This window comes from Carassius carassius, chromosome 23 (genome assembly GCF_963082965.1).
Source record: "Carassius carassius chromosome 23, fCarCar2.1, whole genome shotgun sequence".
Taxonomy (NCBI): domain Eukaryota; kingdom Metazoa; phylum Chordata; class Actinopteri; order Cypriniformes; family Cyprinidae; genus Carassius; species Carassius carassius.
The window spans coordinates 18,794,730-18,818,870 of NC_081777.1; the positions used below are offsets into that span (position 1 = coordinate 18,794,730).

Genomic DNA, 24,141 nt, shown 5'->3' on the forward strand with positions numbered 1-24,141 from the left:
GAGCTACGTTTATTGCGGTAGGCTTCAATTCATTCGACCCTTCCTTCGACCGGAGTGAAGTCAGGCAGCAACCTCTTGTGTTTTCGTCGAGAGAGAGAGAGAGAGAAAAGACATGGCAGGTTACTTGAAGGTCCTCAGCTCTCTCACTAGGTCCGCGGCCACTTTATCCAAATCCCCCGCCGTTCTTGCTCCAGCTTCTTGCCAGAGTTTGCAACAGAGGAACTGTGAGTTTTCCACTTCCACAATTGTCTATAAACGTGTCAATACAAAGCCGCATTAACCGGCGCTTTAACACCGGTTAATGCTTATCTGAGACGATGTTCTTTTAAATTTAAATCTAAATCTCCTTTCACTCTTGCCACATACCTCGCGCTTGTATCGGGAAATGCCGGTTGCATATTTCCATCTTTTCGTGGCTTCAGTAACGTTAGCCCACAGCGGAACGCTATTTTCTCGGTGACGTTGTACGTGCAGCGGGACTCGCGCGATTAAATAGGCAGAAGTCACGCCTTTGTTCGCTTATAAGATGTCTTTTTTTTTTAAATGAGCAACATATACGATATATTAGCTTCCTTGAAACCATTGTTTAAGATACCGGTTCTTAAAGGCAAACCATGTCTTCATAACATCGTTGCACGTTTGAACAATTTGACGGCGTAGTCAGAGAGTCGTTTGAATGTATTTTTGGCGTGTGAATCGCCCGGATGGGCTGTTCACAAGGACGTATGAAAAACTATTCTCGCCGAAAATACTCCTGCAAATGTAATTATAAACATGTAACCAAACAGCTTTGTGTTCTAAAATAACTCGGTAACCAGTTAAATGAACATTCATGTGGGGTTTTGTCTGTTTTCCTTGTTCTGCGGTATGAAATCATTTCAAGGTCAGCCGGCCTGGTCAGCACGTCTTATTTTAGTATTGACTGAGTGCAGACTATGAAAATTAAGATGTAAATGACCAACAAGCACTTTATCTGTTTTAAACATGATATTTGACTGCTACACCATAGCACATAATATTTTCATCCTAGTTTTATGTGCCCTGTTTGATAAGGAGGCTGCATTGATTTTAATGTCCTGTTTGATGCAGCAACTGAGCTAAAGTTTGGACTTGCTGATAGATTGTAGCTTATCTTCTGAATAGGGATGGGACGGTATGAAAATTTAATATCACGATTATAGTGACTAAAATTATCACGATTATCAATATTATCACGGTTTTGTTGAAACGAGATGAAAGTGTTCAAAAATAGTTGATGCTCACACTGAAAACATTTCAGCAAGTTTTATATTTAATAATCAACAAACAACTAATAAAACAAGCAACTCTATGCACTTAATTTAAAGAAAGATTAAATTCTGTGGCATTTCCATCCTTACAATGAAAAGTGTAGAAGCATAGAAAAGCATAGAAAAGTCACTGACTTTCGCCATTCCTTCTCGAAAAAAAAACATTGTGCGCTGCGCTTGCGTCAGACTGTTGCTGGCTGGACATGATTTAATAGTGAGTTATTAAAACCGCGATAATCAAACACGGTTTTAATGATAATTCATTTTTAAACGATATTACTAACCTTCAGCACATTTTATCACGGTTATCAATAAAACCGGTTATCGTCCCATCCCTACTTCTGAAACATGCATCTTTTAGGGTGTTACTTTGAAACAACGGACAAATGAAGGGCAGAACTTTAAGCACAACTGTGAATGAATTAGTGTCACGTCCTGACAGACACTAGCTGTCATGGAGGATTGTCCAAATGTTGGTTTATTTGGTGTACACCAGCCCTCATGTCCTCTGGGGTCACCTTTACTCTTTACTCTGAAGGGGTTAGTCCTAATTAACACCAGCACTCGTGCATCACATCCAAATGATTGCATGTGATGATAGAACCCAACCTTTTGCACTTGAGGAAGACCACATTTAAACATTTGTAATGCCAAGTTTATTAGAAGGCTTGCCTTGTTGCCGAAGACTTTTTGGGTCTTTCATTGAGCTAATATAGGTGAAGTGTCAACCACAGTTTATGTAATGTACAGCAGTCTTGTATCGAAAAGATTTCTTGCATTTCAGATTGGCTTTATGGTCATCAGTTCAGGCACAATGCCAAGCACACTTGTATGTTCTCTCTCATTAAAGTCACAAGGTTGGATTTGACTTTTGCCAAGAGGTTTTATGGGTTGTAAGGAGAGCCTAGAAGCCCACAGTACTTATTTATAAATTTCTGTGATGTTTTTGAGGCTTAATAGAAATTATTCCTGAATATATAATATGTATGTAATATGCAATCATATATAAATAAAAAAAATATTTTTTTTGTTTTATGGAAATTTGTCCTTTAAGTATTGATTTATTTTCCTATATTAGGAGATGCATCTGAACATCTTTTTTTTCTTCATCCCAGCTCGTTAGCTGTTTTTATTTTTAGTCCTTCTATGTTACAACTTCTTATTAAAAAGTCAAATTTAAGACAAGGAAAGAGTATAGGAACATTTGCCCAATTGATTTGTGAGGACTCTATGTGAATATACTCGCCTCAATGGATTTTTTTTTTTTTACTACTGACCTTCAAGTGTGGAGCACAAGTGTACACTTATGTTTGCAAATGTCCTTGACAACTGAAAATCAGAAGATCATGTGGGAGTGATTGCTTGCTATATGATATGCTGACCACATGCTTTGTGTAGAGGCTTAGATACACGTGGGTTGACTTGGCCTTTTCCTTTAGTTAGGTATGAAAGGAATAGTTTGCAAACAAATTCTGTCAATTGGAATGGTTCAAGTCTGTAAATGACTAGGGCTGGGTACCGAACCTCGATGCCTTTATGGTATCGAACGAAAAACTTCGATACTATGAGTATCGAAAAATTATTTATCTGTCGGTGCCAAATTTCGGTTCCAAAAGCCAAGTGGCGGTATTTTTATTTTTTTTGCCAAGCGACTGTGTCTGTGTGAGCTTGTAGCTTACGTGCATGTATGGACCTAAATTCGCCTTGATTGGCTGTCCACCACCACGTGACGTGACGTTTCTGAGGATACTCGCAGTCACACAACACAAGTGTAGTTGTTTTTTCTCAAAACGTTTCCGTTTTACAATGCCAAAGAGGTCTAAAGAGTATTGCAACCAAAGCCGGTGTTACGGTTTAACTGGTTACCATGTTATCTGGTGACCAACTTCCTGGTTTAGGTCTCCGCTGCAGATGTGCTGGAACGAGGGCAGCAGATTCGGCGATTCTGAAAGCACAAACTGACGTGATATTAAGTGTCTAATAAACGCAGACATGCTCATTGCATGACTCTGATATTCTTGTAAAGATTACAAGTTAATAGTATGATCGGCTGTTTCGCGGTTGAAGTAAGTAGGATAAACAAAAAAATAAAGTACGTCTGTGTTGGCGCGGGTTTCGAACGCGCTAAAAGACGGCGTGCCGCGAGACAACAGTCACAAACCACCGAGCTACTGATCTGCACCGAATCATCTCCAGGTCTCTGGATCCAAGACAAGACTCTCGGCGGCACATTGTACAGCTGCTGAATCAACGAAATGTGACCGTGTTAACTTGTGACCTGTGTTTACCTATTATGAAAATAAACCATAGCAGAACGATGACTACATTTTATGGTTCATGATGTTAAAGAGCATTTCATAACTTCTCAGACAACTGTACATTTGTGGCTACTGTGGAAGTGTTACCAGAATTTTTTAATTAAGGTGAAAAATAAAAGTTTTGTGTTTAATGTATTTGTGTTGATGTTGAAATGGATTTTAAAACATACGGTATCGAAAAAAGTATAGTTAGGAACCGGTATAGAAACTGAGGTATCGAAATTGGCACCAGATCGAAACATGTTTCTTTAATGGCCACATTGACAGTTTGCTTGGAAATGTTACATACCTTTTTTAAAGATAGTTTATAGAAATATGGAGATAAATAGAGAACTGTTAATAAGATTCAGAAATGAGTTGCATTCAAATGTTATTGATAAAAAAAACCCTTTGGAATTCAAATAAGTGTTTCATTGTCATTTTTATTTTACAGAAATGAAATACTGTGACTCTAAGAGGCTTGGTGCCGAACATGTAATTATATTAAATACTTTTGAATGAAACACTTACACTACTGCTAAAACAGTTGTGGTCTGTTTGTATGTTTATTTATTTATTTGGCAAGGATGCATTAAAAATGATCAAAAGTGAGAGTAAAGATATTTTATAATGTTACGAAATCTTTCTGTTTCAAATACATGCTGTTCTTTTGAACTCCTGAAACAAGGTTTCGCATATCCACAAAAATATTAAGCAGAACAACTGCTTTAAACTCTAATAAAAGTTTCTTGAGCACCAAATCAATTTCTGGGTGATCATGTAACATAAAGAATGGAGTAATGGCTGCTAGAGCTGAAACAACGAATCGATTTAATCGATTAAAATCGATTATTAAAATAGTTTTCAACTAATTTAGTCATCGATTCGTTGCTAAATAACTTATTTGCCGTAAGCGGCTCATTTCGGGCATATTTCAAATCTGGGTGACCAAAGTGTGGCAGTAATGAGCCACCGGAGGTTTTAATCAGCCAGTACAACAGGAGAAGTAGCGAATAGCCAATAGCTGGCCTCGTTTTATGTCACGTGCTTCCCGAAACAGCGTCTCTGCAGCATTCAGCGGGATGTGGGAGTACTTTGAGCCTTCAAAAAAGAAGATTAACCTGTAAACTATGCACTACTAAACTGTTTAAGTAGGCCGTTCACATATCGCGTCTTTTGCGCGCTCATGTTCGTTATTTCCAATGTAGGCGCGCAGTATGCGCGCTCATAATGGAAGCGACACGGTCGCAACGCGCCCGTTCCATATCCAGGCGCGTCCGCACCGCATCGAGTTAAAAGCATTTCAACTTTTCAGAATGCGGCAAGCGCACCGCGGGTCATGTGACAAGAACTAAATAATCAGCTTCATCCTTTCCCGTAACAGTGTTTAAAGCTCAGCCAAGATGAAGGAACAGCTGACCATAGCTGTATATGGATTTCCATTTTGAAAAAAAATTTAGTAGCGGAGCTACTGCAAGCGATTTTTAGAGCTGCAAATCCATTTATCCTTTGCTGAAATTTCCGCGTCTTCAAGGAGAGAGCACGTCATGGTTGCTTAGCAAAGGCAGACGCCTCAGGGGAGCTTCTGCCCGAGCGCTTTGGAAAGGAGGAGAAAGCGGTGCGCCTAGCGTTTTCCACGCGTTTTTAGGTGCGACATGTGAACGGCCCCTAAGACTTTTATTTGTGCAGATTCTCCAGTACAATGTTGTTTGCAAATGTTTAGTCGTAAAAGCTGATAACATAGCTTTTTAACAGTTAACATTTAAAGCTTTACAAACATGTTCTGTGATCAGTTTGTCGTTTACCAGTTCATAATTCAGTCGTGCAGCCTAATTATGACTGAATGAGAGAGGTAAATGTTTAAAGATATTTGAAATGCACTTTTTTTCTAAGTATTCACTGCTCTTTTTCACAGCAGGTTTTTTTGTGTGTGTCCGATTTTTTTTTTTTCTGGACAACCTTCTGATGGATTTTACTTTAAAATGTGAGTTCCTTTCAGGTTTCATGTCATTGGCACTATATTCGAAGGATTGTTTACAATTTCACAGCATAAGCTATAAAGCTGTTTCCCAGTAAATAATAAAATACAACGCACTGCAATTTTATTCTGTTTTATCCTTATTCTTCGTGAAAATATGTTCTGAAAGATTCCTTAAGCTTTGTTCGGGATGTTAAACTACTTTAGGAGCTCTAAGGACTGCCATGGTGAAAACATTATTTGAAATCTCCTTGTGAAATTTGCTAGAGTATGGGTCAGTGTTCTGATTGCAGAAGAGTTCAACAAAAGGATTACTAACACATAATAAAACAACTCCAGGTATATTTTTGATGAGGATATGACAATGCAAAATGGTTAAAATCTCTTAGAAATCTATGCTGAATGATAAAGACCCTTTATTAATAATTTACTTGGGGGAAAAAAATGGAAAAAACTAAAATATAAGTACATAAACCGATTAATCGATTAATCGTAAAAATAATCGACAGATTAATCGATTATCAAAATAATCGTTAGTTGCAGCCCTAATGGCTGCTGAAAATTCAGTGTGGCTACCACAGGAATGAATTACCTTTAAAAATATGTTCAAAAATAAAAGTTATTTAAAATAGCAATAGAATTTAACTATTTTAGTGTCTTTACTGTATGCTTGATCACAAATTATTTCAAATTAGGTTAATTATTGCCCTAAATGTAAATGGTAGTTTAGAAGCTACTTTTTGTATTTAAATGCATTTATAAATGTTCCTAAAATAGTTAATTTGGCACCAGCTGGATTCTAATGCAATGCCAGAGAATCGTCCATTGTACAGTAGTGTAGGAGTAAAGTGGCACTGCAGTGCAGTGTGCTATTTTATGTTCAATACATGTGAAGCGAGTTATTTTATCACATTCAGTTTCCAGTAGGAATAACTCAAGGCCACTGTATTGTAGATCACATGATCTTGTTCAGCATACTTTGCAGATTCTATTTTCCATTGGATGACATTTCACAGAATTTCTGAGGAAATGTGAGCTATCTGCAATCCATCATGGCACGTTAGTTCATGCCGCAGTTCAACATAAATGCATTGTATATGGGGGGATTCATTTGCTGTGCAGATGGCTGCGGTGTTGTTAGAAACAGGGCATTGAAGCATGCTTACATAATCCTGCCCATATACCCCTCCACCTCCTTTAGCAAGCTGTCCCATTGCTTAGGATTAGTGAGAGTATTCTTTTCCCCAGGATTCCCTGTTTATGTAATTTCTGTTTACGAACCCAGTCAGGTTTCAAGTGAAAGGCCTTACCCATAATGCACTTTTGGTTGACACAGCTGTGATAAGCAGTAACTCTGTCTGAAAGATGGATTTTCTGGCCCTTCTGTAGCTTAGTGGTGGTGTTTTTGGTGGATGATATCCTGGGATGGCCGAAATTTTATAATTTATTGAAGGCTTTTATGTTCATCTTTTATGTACGTCTGTTGCATAATAAATGTTAAACATTAGATTTTTTTGTGTGTGTGTGACTTTCTATGTCATGCTGCAATTGAACTTGATTGAAATGTTTAAAGGGTCTGAACTTTGACTTGATGGACATGACCTATGGCTGCTGAAATGGATTGAAGATGTAGTTTATAGAGTGTTACATCAGTGAAGTATGGTAAATGTATTACCCACAGTGCTTGTAAAGGTGATAATGCCATGCTTTATTGACAACATTTTGTCTTTTATGAACTCTTTCACTGTTTTTGACAGCATTGCTGACTCTTTAGATGGAGTGGCTCTCTAGTAGGAGCTTGGCAAGTGTAACAGAGTCACTTGATTCCCTCCATGGCTCTCCCTCCTTCCTCTACTTTGTCCCCACTGAGAGAAGAGGAGAGTGAGATGAACTCTACTTGCTTTAGTGTAAAGCAGTGACATATAAAGGTGTTTAAAACAATAAAGGTGAACAATTTATTCATGAAATTGCTGCAAATTGGTTATTTCAGCAGTAGGCAGGAGTAGGCGGTATGAGTCATTTTATATCTTTATCATTTCTTCATGCTTTGGAAACGCCCTATGTTATAACGTGACATTTTGGACAATAACAATATAAATCATTATCATATAATGATGACTTTACATTGATAATGGGCAACACAACCTATATAACCCCCCCAAAAAACTATTGAATTCAGGAAAAATAAATATATTAGCTAAGAACTATTTGTAAAGCATATCTAAATGGTGTTCTGATTGGTTTGTTATCTATTAACCTATAAAGCTATAAGAGTGTGCTGACCCAATCATCTTTAAAAATGAAACATGGTCCAGTTTAATCCAGCAGTCAGGCATTACAGCTGCCAAAGGTGGCACATCTGGTGGTCAGATATTTAGATTGCTATTATGCAATCAAGCAGAAAATCATTGCCATTCTTCAATGATAATTGCAAGTTACTTCATAGGTTTATGCCAAGAACTGATAAGGGTTTATGATCATATTGTCCAAAACTCAAAACTTTGCCTAGGGTGTTTTTGAAGTTTCAAAGAGCACTGCATATGTGAAATAACCGTGTGCTGATGCCTTTTTTTTTTTTTTTTTTGTATGTTTGTAACTTGAGTTGAGATGGTGTATACTGTTGTACTGTCAAGCACTAACAGGAAGTACCAAAACCACAGTGCAAACTGTGCTGCAAATACTAAATATCAAGAGTTCAAGTTCATTGGACCGATTTTCCATGCATATTTTCATGTTTACACTACTTTTTAAAAGTTTGGGGTTGGTAGTTATTGAAAGAAGCACCCTATGCTCACAGAGTCTATATTTATTTGATACAAAACAAAAAACAAAATTAAACCGTAATGTTGTGAAATATTCAAAATTAGCTTTTTTTTTTAATATTATAATAAGTAGTGTATTATCAGTGTCACATGATCCTTTAGAAATTATTCTAATATGCTGATTTGGTGCTCAAGATATGTTTCTTTTACTGTTAAAAACATGCTTACTATTTTTTGGAAATGGTGATACATTTTTCAGAATTCTATAAAGAATAGAAAGTTCAAAAGAACAACATTTATTAAAACAAATAAAAATAAAAATCACTGTCACATTTGATGTATTTAATGCAACCTTGCTGAATAAAGTGTTCAAATTATACTGTAGTCTGATGGTGGTCAGATGATAATCCTAAAATAGCCTTGTATTACAAGATTGGTTTAGACTAAAAGAGCAATGTAACATAATTAGTTTACACACAAGCTCTTCTCTCTGGAATACTGATATTTAGCAGCATAAAAGCTGTAAATGTCGGCATAAAATTGTTTTTTTGCAACCAGAGCTCAGAAGGCCTACTAGTGACCGCTCTGTAGTGGCTGGTGGTGTGAATCAAGTTTTATATGTATTTATTATCCTCCTCTTTGAGGAACCACTAATTTCCGGTTGTCTCACGAGTGGGAAGAAACAATCCCTTATTCAGGCCTGAACGGAAAAAACAGGCTGATCGAAAGATTGTTTTTGTTTTATTTGACAGATGCCGATAAACGTATCAAGGTGGCAAAACCGGTGGTGGAGATGGACGGAGATGAGATGACCAGGATCATCTGGGAGTTTATCAAAGAAAAGGTGCTTAAACGCCAAGCTTGTGAGAGAATGACAGAATGAGGGGGAGGGAAGCGGTGTCTGTCTAGTCTATTTATAAAACTGTTACACACACACACACTCACTGAGAGGAACAGAATGCGGGAGGGAAAGATGTAGAGGGCAAAGGAAAGAGAGAAACAGGAGAGTGAGAAGCGTAGACAGGCACAGACAGAACGAAAATTGGGTTAGACGAGTAGAAAGACAAAAGGAGATGGAAATTGGAAAGGGAATGTGACGGTGTCTCTTAGGGAAATTAAACAGACGAGGAAAGAGTGGAGGAGTGATTGGTGTGTTACGCAGATCTCCTTTTTAAAAAGACAGTGTGATAGGCTTATTGGAAGACCGGGAGATTACGGCCACATCATGCAGGGCCAGGGCCAATGTTGAGGTCATTCTCACTGACTGCCTCCTGAGAGAGACGGCAGATGGTGGTGGTGACGTTCCACAAGCTGACATTTTTCTGCCAATTCAGTGGAGGATCAGAATGGGCTCATTATTTCTAGCCAGAAAAACAATGCCATTAATTCAGAGATTATTCTAACTATGGTGTTCAGGATCATTCAGAATATAAATGATCAAGTGTGGCGTCATTTATAGGGGGAGTGTGAAATTTTTGCATCATCAAACTTAATACTAAGATGTGGTAGGAGCAAGGGATATATATATATATATATATATATATATATATATATATATATCTATCCCTGTTTTAGGATAAAATCACCAAATTACCTGCTTTTAAGGTTTTTTTTTTTTTTTTGAATGTCTCCATTTAAACCTTTAACACAAAATTGTGTGCAGCTCATTCTGACCAATGTGGATGTGGAGCTAAAGTACTTTGACCTGGGTCTTCCTTACCGTGACCAGACTGATGACCAAGTCACAATCGACTCTGCTTTAGCTACCCAGAAATACAATGTTGCTGTGAAATGCGCCACCATTACACCTGATGAAGCTAGGGTCGAAGGTATGGCACTCCTCACTTGATAAATTGAAGTATTGGACATGTTGTACAATTTTTCCCATTTTGACATTATCAAAATCTGCTGATAACTGATAAATCAAGTTTTTATCAGTTTATCTTCCAGTATATTTATTTTTGTTAAAAAAAAATTGTGAATTGGGAAAATGTACAAAACAAATATTCTTATAAATATTTTTTTTTGAATTGGTGGCATCAGATTTTATCATCTTGTTCTCTAGCCATCTAAAATCCATAATGTTCAACTACTAATTTGCACAAGTCATTTTGCTACAGAAGCCATGTGCTGGAACTGTTTCCAATCATATTTCTACAAACATAAGCATAGAAACAAAAGCATAATGGCATATTTTTAAATGCATTATGTTATTCTTTTTCATCAATGACACTTGACAGAGTTCAAGCTGAAGAATATGTGGAAGAGCCCTAACGGAACCATCAGGAACATTTTGGGCGGCACTGTCTTCCGTGAACCAATCATATGCAAGAACATTCCCAGACTTGTTCCTGGCTGGACACAGCCCATCATCATTGGCAGGCATGCCCACGGTGACCAGGTCTGCTTTTTTGGATGATCTGGGTGGTCTTAATTTGTATTTATTTTGTTCCCCCCAGTGTGTTCTTATTCCCACTGAACTGCAATCTTCTTGTTGATTTGCAGTACAAAGCAACAGATTTTGTTGTGAGCCAACCAGGCAAATTCAAAATGGTCTTCTCTCCAGCCGATGGAAGCAAAGCCAAGGAGTGGGAGGTGTTCGATTTCCCTGGTGGTGGCTGTGGAATGGGAATGTATAATACTGACGAGGTCAGTGGACATATAACTAGGTTGTTTTTTTTTTTGTTTTTTTCAACAATAATTTTCAACAAGAACAATAATTATTTTCTTATAATTGGTACCCACAGTCATGTTACAAAGTCAAGTATACTTTCCTACACAAGTTATAAAAAGCATTAATCTAAAGTTAAATATATCTTCAAAACTTAAGGGTCAGTAAATTTTTATACTTCGATTTAGCAAGGAATTATTAAATTGATTAGAATGAACAGTCAGGACATGTATAATGTAATGTAAAAATTTGTTTCAAATAAATTATCTTAAAATAAATGTTCTTTTGGCATATCTATTCAAATCTTAAAAACCCCATTAAACAGCTTTTTTCGACATTGGTAATGGTAAAAATTTTTTATTCTTGAGCACCAAATCAGCTTGTTAGAATTTCAGTAGGATCATGTGACACTGAAGACTGGAGTAATGGCTGCTGAAAATGTAGTTTGGTTTTTTACATTGAAATGGAAACATTTAAAATTGTTAGGCAATATTACTTTATCAAATAAATGCAGACTTTAAAAGAAATAAACTTGTCAAGCCAAAACTTTTGAACAGTGATGTATGTGGAATCCTTTACAGAAGAATAAAAGTAACATTTAACTACATAATTGGTTTGAAATTATTGTTTTGTGAATTCAAAGTAAGTTGATTTAAAAATCCAGTAATCACAGAGTGACTTGTGAAGACAAAAATTAGTTGGTTAAAAGGTGTGGGACCTCTTGAAAGTGTTCAAAGCATTGAAATTAATCCAAAACAGCATATCTACTGGGACCTCCTAAATTTCTTCTGTATTAAAAAAAAATGGGCAAATGCATAAAATGAATTTGAAAAATGTATTTTTTTCTGTTAATGAGCTTATACTCTGCTGGTGATATATCTTGAAGGTGTAAAAATAACACCTTAAATTAGAGACATTTTTAGACTGTCTCGTGTATTCTGAGTTTGTATAATTAAGGCCTTTTGACTCAAATTCTGTTATGTTCTGCACTTACACCTCCGGATGGATAAAGTCTAGATAATAGATGACCTCCCTTAGATCGTGTAGCCGCAGTGAACCCTGAGTATCCTGAAATCTTTGTTTGTAGTCAGGAAAATGGTCTGTTTGGCTTTACAACAGATGAGGTGTCTGCTTCAGGCTGCTTCAGAGTTGGTGCTGATAGTGGCCTCTTTTTCCCCTCAAAAGAGATTGACTGAATGAAGTGTCTGTTCATTGTAAGCTGCAAATTGATAGTGCTAGAATTCATTTTTTACACAATTTCCACTTCACGTTTGAAGAGTGATTTTTGCTCAACTACACAGCCGGCGCTTCCTAGTTGAATTCCACATTGTGAAAGTGGAAAATCTATTTTCCCACTTGTGACATTCTGTCTTTCGTCTCTTTCTAACAGTCCATCACTGGCTTCGCTCACAGCTGCTTCCAGTATGCCATTCAGAAGAAATGGCCTCTCTACATGAGCACCAAGAACACCATCCTGAAGGCTTACGATGGCAGATTCAAGGACATTTTCCAGGATATCTATGAGAAGTGAGAAGAAGCATTGGATTTATCGGTGTCTTTGGCACGCTTTTTATTTACACACTTCCACCATGTGTTTTCTGTGAGCGCGTGTTGCTGTGTAATTATGAGATTAGCACTTTGAGATGCTGTCGCAGTGCTGACATGTGAAACTGTATTTTTCTTTGAAAGTAATTTCAATGCATAATACTGAACAGTCTTTTTTTGTTGTTGTTTTCTGTGGGTAGAAACTACAAGTCAGAGTTTGACAAGCTGAAGATCTGGTATGAGCACAGGCTCATCGATGACATGGTGGCTCAGGTGCTCAAGTCATCAGGTGCCTTTGTGTGGGCCTGCAAGAACTACGATGGAGATGTACAGTCTGACATCCTTGCTCAGGGTAAATAAAAAGATCTTTTTAAAACATTGTCTGCCTGTTTCACATTGTACCCATGTTCATCCAATTAGAACCAGAACTGTTTTATGGCATTTTTTTTTTTTTTTTAGCACTTCCAAGTCATAGATTAAGTCATCATCATGTTCTAGACCAAAAACCGGCAACAATTTGTTTAGTCCATAAATAAAGGCACATGGTGCCCATAAAGCATAAAGGAGGATATTTGAAATAATAATAATTATAAAACCTATTAAAAGATGTTGAATATTGTCCGCAGGTTTCGGTTCTCTGGGGTTGATGACCTCTGTGCTGGTGTGTCCTGATGGAAAGACCATTGAGGCCGAGGCCGCTCACGGCACAGTAACCAGGCATTATCGTGAGCACCAGAAGGTTTGTTTATATTCAATTCTTTTTATTTGTTTTGCTATGTGTCATTTCCTGCATACCAGTTTAGATTTGAGATAGAAAATTGAATAGTTTGTTTCATATTTATCAAAAAAAAAAGAAAAAAAAGAATTGAAATAAAGCAACCAGGAGGTTCCACAACTGGATTTTTTAATGCCTTATGCCATCTTGTGGTGAGAGGAAAAAATGACAGCCTTCAACTGCAGCATTTGAACATTGAACGTTTAACTTGGCGTTGAACGTTTTAAAAAGGGCATATGTGTGCTTGAGTTAACATAACATTTTGATGGAACACTTGGTATTGTTGCTGTATTTCAGAATTCAGAAATATGAGACAACCTTTACTTAATTTATTTAAAATGTTTCAAACTAATTTTATTTGTTTTGATTTATGACAGAATCCTTTACTTTTCAGTCCCCAAAAATATTAATCAGCTCAGCTTTTTTCAACACTGATAATATTACGAAATGTTTCTTGAGCACCAAACCAGCATATTAAAATGATTTCTGAAGGATTATGTGACACTCAGGATTAGGGTTAGGGTCACAAAATATATAATGTCTAATATTTTTGTGATTAAGTAAATGCAGCCATTGTATAATGTTTACTGTAATAATTATTATTATTTTACAATGTATTGTAATTATAATATTTTGTAATTAATAAAATGGTAATAAATAAAATACCCTGCTTTTTGTATTGGTATGTATTCTGTAATCAGTTTTTTACTATGTAGTTGCATAAGAAATGCCTGCATAGTGCTTGAACTTGCAGCCAAAAGCCAAAGGAATTATCATATTTGATTTTTAACTTTACACAGGGAAGGCCAACTAGCACTAACCCCATTGCCAGTATCTTTGCTTGGACCAGGGGACTGGAACACCGTGGCAAACTTGATGGAAACCCAGACCTGATCAAGTAAGTTAATTTATTACTTCCAGTCATATTTACTATAGGAATAAGATAGGGGAGCTTTATTTCATTGCAGCAGCATTCCTATCATAGCGGTAATGTTTAAACAGAAGTGTAACTGTTAATCGTTGTCCATTGTTGTGCAGGTTCTCTCAGACTCTAGAACGGGTGTGCGTGGAGACTGTGGAGAGTGGCGTGATGACCAAGGATCTGGCTGGCTGCATTCATGGTCTCGCCAAGTAAGTCAGCAAATTATTCAGACTCTGAGCATATAAAAAAAATGATCCAGGTTTAATGTCTTTGACCTCCATTAAAGGACTAGTCCTAATGATAAAACTACTGTCATCAATTAAGGTTTTCTTTAGCTGATGTCATTAACATTTGTCTTTGTGTGACCACAGCTGTAAGCTGAACGAGCATTACGTCAACACCACAGACTTCCTGGATGCCATCAAGACAAACCTGGACAAGGCTCTGCGCAAATGAAGGACAATGGGCCTGGACACCATGGAGAGTGTCTGTCTTTTTGTACCTCATTTTTAACTTAAAGGTCATGAATACAATATAATGTATGAAGGGAGGAGTAATAAAAACATAGTGATGATCCTTGCTGTTCTGTTAGCTAATCCTGTTGATGGGTGATCCCATCTCTTCCTGCACCTCCAGGGGTCTATTTTTGTAAGATGAAGTACTGTATGTCAGATACTGTATAAAACCATAGGAAAAAGCAAGTTTAAGGGCCACGTGAGAGACCCTCTAATAAAACTCTGCCACCTGGATCCCTGTTCTTGTGTGGTTTATCACAATATAAACACTCATACTCCACACGGTTAAAGGTAAATAAATGTATTAATTTATAATAATGTCCATAGCACAACGTTTAACATTAATCAACATCATATTCACATCAGTGTGCAACAAAAGAATCGAAAGCTTATACAAAACTAAAACTCCTGCCTAGCTTAGAACGAACAGCCTAAAATGCAAGGACACAACCATTTAAAACAATAAAAATGCACCAAGTCTTGTGTTGCACATTAACATTTTGAGTTGCCTAGCTAGATGGAGAATACATGGTGAATTTCCCCAATCATTCTCTGCTGGGTTTCGAGCTCTGTCACATGTCGGCAGACTGTCGTTCATCACTCCTGAGCTCTGCGCTGGAATGATGGATGAGACACTCTCTTGCACACACAAGGGCAGTTCATATTTTTGTCCAGTGTTTTTAGGGCATCCTCGTCAAAATTCAACCAGTATTGGTGGTTTTGTGAAAGATGCAGTGCACGTTACGAGGTTTTATGTCCAAGGAGATTAAATTGGATGAGGTTTGGAATAAGGTCATTTAAGCCACACCAAAAAAAAAAAAAAAAATGATGCTAGAAGATTACCACATTTTAAAAAAAGAAATGAATTCAGCCCACATAGTTAGCTAGTATGTAGTACACAGAAGAACAGACTGCAATCTAATAAAACATTTCAGAGATTTACTTTCTTTTTTTGTTTTGGGCTGATGCATGGCTTTGTGAAATATTGAACGCTTTAAAGGGACAAATCTTAGTTTGTTTTATTACATTCATCAAACTAAAGATGGAAAAAAATATATAATTTAGACAGAAGATTCTTGTATTTTAGAGAAGATGGACCAAACAATGCACTTGGGTAAATAATGCAATTATACTCAAATTGAACTAAACCCATGGCTTAGCTTGTATATTTTCAACTTGAAATAAAATCCGTCCATCTGGAACAATAGCAATGCATTTACACTTATGAATGCCAAGAACATTGACCAATAAATACTATTTGCAAAAATGTAAAAACAAACAAACAAAAAAAATATCCGGAAGGCTATACAGTGATCAAATGCCATGGGCTGGCTCATCATTATAAAAAAAAAAAAAAGAATGCTCTGGAAAAACTTTCCCACAAACTCAATCCACTGTGAGCTACAAACTGCATATGCTCATCGAAAACCACAAACTGCTGAAAGGGAATCTTAACAAAAGTCACAGTATGCTTAAAAACTAAATTCTGGGAAAGTTAACATGTAATGAGAACTATTTGCACTTTGTCAGCTTTGGTTAAATCCAATAAAGTGGTATCTAACTTGCTGGGCAGTAAAACCACCAACAAGACTGAAGGGACAATTCACCTGAAAATGAAAATGTTGTTCCTGTATGCATGTCTTTATTCTGTTGAACATACAGTATAAGATAGTTTGAAGAATGTTGGTAACCAAACAGTTGCTGGTAGCCATTGACTTTCATAGGTTACCAGCAACAGTTTGGTTATCAACATGAAGGTGAGTAAATGATGATAAAATATTCATTTTTTGGGTTAACTGTCCCATGCCTTATGGCCGTCAGAGCTGTGGATTGTCTGTATAGATTAAGTGCCTTCTTACATCTGTGCATATTGTTTCACTGCACCATTGAATGTGACCTACAAATGATAAAAACTGCACTGTAATGGGCAAAAGTGGAACATTTGTTTCAAAAACAATAGCACCTACACACACAGTCCTTTATTCTTCAGGATGGCCCCTAATGTGAAATGACATGTTAAAATGAAGCTTCAGTCTGCTATCACATTTGTTTCACAGAGCCAAAATGGCTTCCAGTGCACATCCACTTCATGATGGCTATTTCCTCAGTGGCTCATGTCTGAGTCAAGAGTACTACAGAAATGACCATTAAAGTCTTTTTCCCCCCTAAACCACATTTTAGTGTCTCAGTCAGCTTTTTAAGTTGTGTTGTAGCGAGCAGAAACCTTAGAGTAGTTGTAGTAGCTAATTTTGGCGAGTTTCGCCAAATCTTGTGCGTTGTTGCTGGCTAGATTCTCCCTCTCACTGTAATCAAAGCTCTCTTCCTCGTATTCTTCCTGACCCTCCGCATCAGGCAGGACATCTGAGGAAGGAAATGGAGACACAAATATAAGCCTCGCTAATAGCATAATTACCTTTAACACTTTTTGGTTTTTCAATATATATGCAACGTGAATTCAGGGGTTTATATTTTATACCATTAATTTATAATTTTGTAAAATGAAGTCATTGACAAAAATCTTTGAAGCAGTCAAACGTATTTCACAAGTCGTGGTATGTTTCTTTACACACGCAAGACACACTGTGCACACCAAAAGCAAATTTAGTAGATTCCATTCGAAGTTAATACGAAGACACAAATAGATGAGAATTCAGGCTGGGTGATGCGTTTGCCGCAAACATGCAATATTTGCCTCAACTGTGTTTTCCATGCAAATTGAAAAATGTAAACTTGAGTGGAAAATATGCATGATGCATTGTCATGTAAGTTAATCAGTGAAGAGCTTATTGAAATGTCTGGTTTTGTCAGAAAATTAATATTATTATTAATTTTTTTTTTAAATTTTTTTTTTTTTTTATGATTGACACAAAAAACATCCCATGAGTAATCTAGAGTAATGTAACGCAAATATTCGCTTCGCTTTTGGAGTGCACCGTCAGACTAGCTGATTTTTAATAGCATCAGATTTTACTTCCGCCTTATAAGGCCACAGAGAGGCAGAGTCAAACAGTTCTATAAACCTCTAGGCTAAACCGGTCTTGTCGTTTCTAATTTTCTATAATATTGAGAACAGCAAGAGTCAGAAGTACGTATAATCTGAGGTCAGATTTGCATTTTGTTACCTTGTCCTTCAGTTGAGGTGTCCAGGATTCCATGTTTTACCTTCATGTGTCGACTCAAGTTGCCCTTCAAATTGAACTTGCTGGTGCAGTAAGGACACTTGAAGGGTTTGCTACCGGCATGAAGGTGCATGTGACCCAGCAGGTTATACATTCTGTTGAAGGACTTCCCGCACACCTACAGAAACCAATTTAGGAACTGTTAGAGGTCTATGATGCACAGCTATATCAGGCAGAAAAATACAGACTGTCTGGAGGACTCCAGCAGGGTTATATTGGCATGGAAGATTTCTTCATACCCACCTTGCACTTAAAAGGTTTCACAGGCAAGTGGACAATCATGTGTGTTTTAAGCGTCTGCTTCTGAACAAAGGTCTTGAAGCAGACGTGGCACTGGAAAGGGCGCACACTAGTGTGAATCAGCATATGTCGCTTCAGGTTGGCAGAGAGCGTGAACTCGCGAGAACACACATCGCATTTGTATTCCTTCATACCCTGAAAGAGAAAGACAACAGCAATATATTTAGCGATGATTCAAATGTGACGATCACTAAAAGTAACTTTTGTAATTAGCGGTAGATTTTTTTTATTCGTTTCGAGAGCGGGTGGAAAAATGATTTATCGCTGGCATCAGCTGAATGAGAAAAAGTGGTTAGTTTTCATAAGCAGAGCTGAATCCATCAGTAGGGTGCCTGTCTTGCTTGCTCACTAGAATCCATAATGCAGAGCAACTCACACACACTCTTTTTTTTTTTCACTGTTGTTATCGTAATGCTGCAGGGCAAAAAGATTTGTGTATGCAGCGCAGTACGAGCTCTGATGTTCCAACAAGCTAAAACATTAACAAATGAAGAGGGTTAAACATTCTACCTCCTTAACAATTTGACTATTCAATGAACACTTCCAGTGTATCCAGGGAATACTGCCATCCTAACACACAAGGAAAAACTCTTTCTATTTACGAATGTGCTAAGAAGAACTACAATGAATCTACACTACAATGCCATAAGTGAGTTGGCTACCCCTTGTGTTTGGACACTTAATTTCAGTAAGGATAGTTCTAGAATTAGGTGCCAACTGCCATCTTGCACTGGTGAATAAATAAACGGTGGGGGCAATACACATCTAGTCGAAAGCTTTCCCAGGAGAGCTAGGGATTATCAACTCCCAATTATATAGAACATACTGATAAAACGTTCAGGTATCCACTAACTGTAGTGTGCCCAACTAACGGTGTTTTCATTTAGGAGTGATATTGATTATCTCTAATAGCAATAAATCTAACAACAGAGCTCAAACTTGACAGCTGTTGATGTAAATGCTGAAGAAATGACTAACTGCCGATGTGTTCTTGGTTTCGAACCCTGCTGACCTGTGACACATTCTGTTTACTGACACTGCAGTCATGACGAGATGAATCATACTCATGGAGAGTGAGAAATGAAAGGAGGAAGTATCAGCTTGTGAGACACACTTCACTGCACAAAGCACACACAAAACAAAACAACTCCATACTAGTGCAAGGGACAGGGAAACGGGCGGATTGGATGGCTGGAAGGGACTGACAGAGGCGGCTCGATTTACATAGAAACTTGTTGTGGCAATACCCGAGACACAACTGAAAATGACACATTAACCAGCAGCTTTATGGGAACATTAAGTGGTGGGAAAATGTATGTGGGGTTTGAATCTCAAAGTCCCTGGGGAGTAACTTCTAATAAGATGGTTGCGGGAAGATTACGAAAACTAATGAGGTTTAAGTACCTTGTGTTCGATGGCCTGCTGTGTCAGTACCTTGTGTGTAAGCATGTGCTGCTTCAGGTGGTGGATCTGCACGAACTCCATGCCGCACTCTGAGCAGACATAGGGCCGCACGTTCTGGTGCTTCATCAGATGGTTCTGGAGCTGGCTACGGTAGGCGAAGGACTTATGACATTCAGTGCACTGAAAGGTTGCCGGGCCCTGGTGGCTGACCTGGTGCCGCTTGAGGTGGGCGTGAGTGGGGAACTCCATGCCACACTGCGTGCAAACATGACAGTGGCCGCTCTCGTGCTTGGTCTCATGAGTACGTAGCTCACTAGGGTAGGCAAATCCTCGGCCGCAGAAGTGGCAGCTGTAAGGCTTGACGTCGCTATGCTGCAACATGTGCCGTTTAAGGTGACTAGTCTGGGTAAAGGCCTTCTTGCAGACTGTGCACTTGTGTGGCCGCGTCCCCTGGTGCGTTAGCAGATGCGTCTGAAGATGGCTGGGCTGCTTGAAGAGCTTTCCACAATGCAGACACTCATGTGGTTTGATGCCATTGTGACCCAGGATGTGCGTAACCAAGTTGTACTTCGAAGTGTAGGATTTCTCGCACATGCGACACTTCCAGCGTTTAAGGCCTTCTCCCACATCCACACAGTATGATTCGTCAATTTGCACGTTAATATCTAGCCGGTCAATCTGCATCCGTCTACCCAAGGAGTTCTCACCCTCAGTCCACATCATGGCCTGGCTGCCCTCCTCATAGTCTCCTGGCAGGCCCATCTCAGCAGCCTCATATGCGGTCACACTGGATTCATAGTAGCACCTTATTGCTGGGCTCACATCCTCCTCTGTTGTTTTCAGGTTCAGTGCGCTCTCCTCCACTTCCTCATCCTCTTCTTGTGCCTCCTCCTTTCCCCGTCCTCCCTCAGAGGACTCCACCAACACTTTTCCATGGCCCACAGGGCTTTGGTGGGCTTGTGTCTGAGTGTCAGAGTCAACCTGCTGGATGGCTGGCTCCCTCGAGGTCTCAGGGTAGCCTTTGTTACACTGCTCTTCTTTCATTGGCACTCTCCGAGGTGCTAGGTCCAACACTTCTGGCTCATTGTCAGGTTGCTGGGGATTTGAGAGATAACATGGGTTGGAGAACTCAGGCCTCTCTCCTTTCACCTGATTAGGTGTGTCCGGAGACCTCTCCGTGGATTCCTCTGGTGTTCCTTCACTCAAGGACCTCTTGGTCCTCCCACGGGGTCCTGGACGCCTGCGTTCTGACCCGTAGATCTTCTCTGTCCTCCTCTTCTCCCTGTGAGGCTCAGATAGATAGTCTCCATTAGCTCCAATTAGCTGATCTGCATATTCATACTCCATAGATTCTGCAGGAGGAGCGGGGCCTTCACGTCCCTCTCCCATGTAGAAACCGTTTGGGGCAATTGTCGCTCCGAAGATTTCGTTCTGCGATATGAGTCCCAGCACAGCAGCCTGGGCCAGGGACAGGACCACCACCGGTTCAGTCTGAGTGCCGACGTCCACTGCATGCTCCATCACTATAGAATAGCAGCGAACCAGAGGAACTTCCTGCTCTTCCTGTCAATGGACAAAACAACAGGTCTTACCAATACTTCATAAAACCAGAATCAGTGTAGAATAAATCTGCCATTGCAAGTGTCAATACAATACAGTTGTAGCAAAAAAAAAAGTCTGGCTAAGGCTGTCATGGCAACAGTGTCACTACAATAGCAATGAAGTCAGTTCAGTAGCGTCACATCTACATGAGTGTCAGAACCACCAAGTTGACTGATGCGGACAGCAAATTAGAGCGGTTTAAATAGGGTTTGTGGATTTGCTTTAGAAAATCACAAAATGACAATGAAATGAAAATCATTCCTTTAATTGATCTTTTAGTTAAACGGTAAAAAAAATTCTAATTTTCACAGCAGTAAGCAAGAGACATAGTCTGACAACGCCTTGCCTCTGTGTCCACCAGAGATTGCTTTAGATAGAAGAGATAAAGACAGATCTGTTCGAGCGCCATGCTTCCTTCCTTCACAGTCTTTAAACGAACATGAAGCACAAAGAGTGTCCGGGTCCGAGTGGGAACTCTACATCCGTGGACTATCCACAGCATTTCCTGTGAGGTAAAGCGCTGCCACTGCTGACTATGAAAAGGTTGGACAGTGAAGTTTAAGCAGTACCAGCTAGTCTAGTCAATTTGTGGACTTCACACATTGGCTGAAGCCAACATAATCCAGTTAGATACAGCACCTATGAGAAAATTTGTTCTTTGAGACTGATGATTATGTTACTTACATATGGATTAATTAAGGGGAAGTTGGTCGAACATTTAGCTCAAGTCACTTTACCACACCTCGGAGTGCTCAAATCACGGTCCTGAACACACAAGTAAATGTGTGTGTTCTCAGAAAGTCATTAACACACATTATCACCTCTAACGAGCTGGTACCTTGATTTGTTCTTGAAAAAAAAAAGGAAACCTACACAATACGGATTTAAGATTAAGAAAAACAAATCATACACAAGGGAAAGAGGAAGGGAGCGACTGACAACAGTAAAACAGAGGAAGAAAGACAGACAAGCAGAGACAGGGGAAAGAAAAGAAGAAATGGGTGGAGGGAGAGAGAGAGGGAGCGAGAAATGGGAAGGGAAACCTGGATGCCCTGATAACCATGTCATTTATAATTACTGCTTATAAAGCAGTCAGACAGAGGGAGGGAGAAACATACAGAAAAAAAGAGTGAGTGAGTGAGTGAGTGAGTGAGTGAGAGGAAAAAGGTTGATTGAGGAAGCAAGTGAAAGAAGGAAGAGAGTGGGGGGGGGGCTGGGGGATGAGAGACAGACTGAGTGACTGACTGAGTGAGGGAGGGGAGTGAGGAAAGAGAGATAAAAAGAGATAAAGAAAGAGTGAGAGGAAAAGAAGAGGGGGAGGGAGGGGCGGCGGGGGATGAGAGACCAAAAGAAACTGAGTGAGAGAGAGTACAACAGAGAGATAAAGAGAGAGGGAGGGGTTGTGGGGAGTGAAAGACTGAAACTAAGAAGAAGGAGACAGAAACAGAAAAAAAATAAGAGGGTGAGAAATGAGAAAGAAGGAGGGAGGAAATAGGAAAGAAAAGGAGTGTTAAGACAGAAAGACAAATGAAAGAGCCAGTCGGGCAAGATAGCAGCCGTGCCTGTATGAGAAGAGCTGAAGTGAATATAAAAATTGATTAAAAACAAAAATAATAATAAAAAAAGCATACACACACACACACACACACACACACAAACCCTAGCTAGTGTAAAGACAGCACAGAATGAACCTGTGTGTGTGCGAGTCTGAGAGATAGAAAACAGGAGAAACACACTGCATTGGACGCAGAGAGACAACATGAGGTTAGACTGAAAAAGAGAGAAATGTTAAAGTATAAATTTCACTCTTGCGGTATTCTGTGTGAGAGAAAAAAGTTATTTCATTTCCCCAATTTAAAAGTTGCAAACTTTAACAAAGCAATTAACCAACAGTTCAAAGTCAATATATCAAGACAAGCCGCTTCATACAGCATGTATGTTTGGGTTGAGCACTCACCACATTACTCCTGGTGTGATGTTTGAGGTGTTTCAGGGACCTCATCCTTCAAGACAAGTGAGAAGAGCAAAAAACACCAGCTCCTATTTATAGCTGCGAGACGCAAAGGGGGCGGAGCCAAGCTCATCCTCCTCCTACTGTTGCTGTTATCAGAACTGAGTGTGCCTGCCTCTCTCACACACATACACACACAAACCTATTTCTTCTATTCTCTTTCTTTCTTTCCGTCTCTCTGCTCTCCCTTCCTCACACTCCCCCATCTCTTTCTCCTTTCTTTCTTTCTCTTTCGCTCTCTCTCTCGCGCGCACATTCACTATTCCTCTTTCTCACGCACACACGGCGTGACCCTTCAACAAACATATTTCAGCTAACAAAAGCGCACTTCTCAACACATCTTCGCTTTGGAGATGATCTCAAACATGTTTCAAGCCGGCACAAACACACAAGAGTGATCCCTAATCACCGGCGCACTGGAGGCGTGTCTGCCGGTGTCAGACAGCCACTGAGTGAGATATGCTGAAATGTTTCCCTGGAGGAGTTCTACAGGTCTGTTTATTTGCGCATCTCAAATAATTAAGCCGCAAGACGCCCGTGCAATGTCTGAGAGCCAGTGCGCTCCAAAAAAATGAGTGACAAAAGAAAGAAAGGGAGAAAGAAAAGCAGTTTAGAAAAGAGAGGGAGGGAGGGAGTGAGTGAGACAGACATGGGGGAGAGAGAGAATAAGAGGAAGAGGGAGGGGGACTGAGACAGAGAGGTATAGAGAGAAAAGAGAGGGGGGGGGGTGAATGGGAGAGAAATAGAAAGAGAGAGAGATAGAGAGAGAGCGACAGAAGGAGAGAAAAGAGGTGGGGGAGGGCGAGAGAAGAAGAAAATGCAGCAAAAAAGGAGGAAGAGAGGAACTGGGGGAGGGACAGCAAAGCATAAGAAAAGATGAGGTCAAAGAAA

General features: G+C 39.1%; 2 protein-coding genes across 3 annotated transcripts; one reads left to right on the top strand and one right to left on the bottom strand.

Moving 5' to 3' along the window:
* The first annotated feature begins 22 nt into the window (after window positions 1-22).
* Window positions 23-14,988, top strand: LOC132101429 (isocitrate dehydrogenase [NADP], mitochondrial-like). Its single transcript, XM_059506384.1, has 11 exons — window positions 23-224; window positions 9,079-9,170; window positions 9,990-10,155; window positions 10,567-10,727; window positions 10,832-10,975; window positions 12,388-12,524; window positions 12,743-12,894; window positions 13,169-13,281; window positions 14,118-14,215; window positions 14,356-14,448; window positions 14,611-14,988. Exons 1-11 carry the CDS (start codon window positions 113-115, stop codon window positions 14,693-14,695), a joined length of 1,353 nt encoding a protein of 450 aa, XP_059362367.1. The 5' UTR covers window positions 23-112; the 3' UTR covers window positions 14,696-14,988.
* Window positions 14,989-15,747: 759 nt separating this feature from the next.
* LOC132101431 (zinc finger protein 710-like) lies at window positions 15,748-23,382 on the bottom strand. 2 transcript variants are annotated; one of them, XM_059506386.1, is made up of 5 exons: window positions 23,197-23,382; window positions 19,668-21,200; window positions 18,177-18,368; window positions 17,877-18,051; window positions 15,748-17,115 (listed from the first exon to the last, which is right to left on the bottom strand). In XM_059506386.1, the coding sequence occupies exons 1-5, from the start codon at window positions 23,239-23,241 to the stop codon at window positions 16,952-16,954; spliced, it is 2,109 nt and encodes a 702-aa protein (XP_059362369.1). In that variant the 5' UTR covers window positions 23,242-23,382; the 3' UTR covers window positions 15,748-16,951. The 2 variants fall into 2 exon arrangements, with proteins under 2 accessions (XP_059362369.1, XP_059362368.1); XM_059506385.1 differs by having other exon boundaries at window positions 19,638-21,200.
* Window positions 23,383-24,141: the final 759 nt, after the last annotated feature.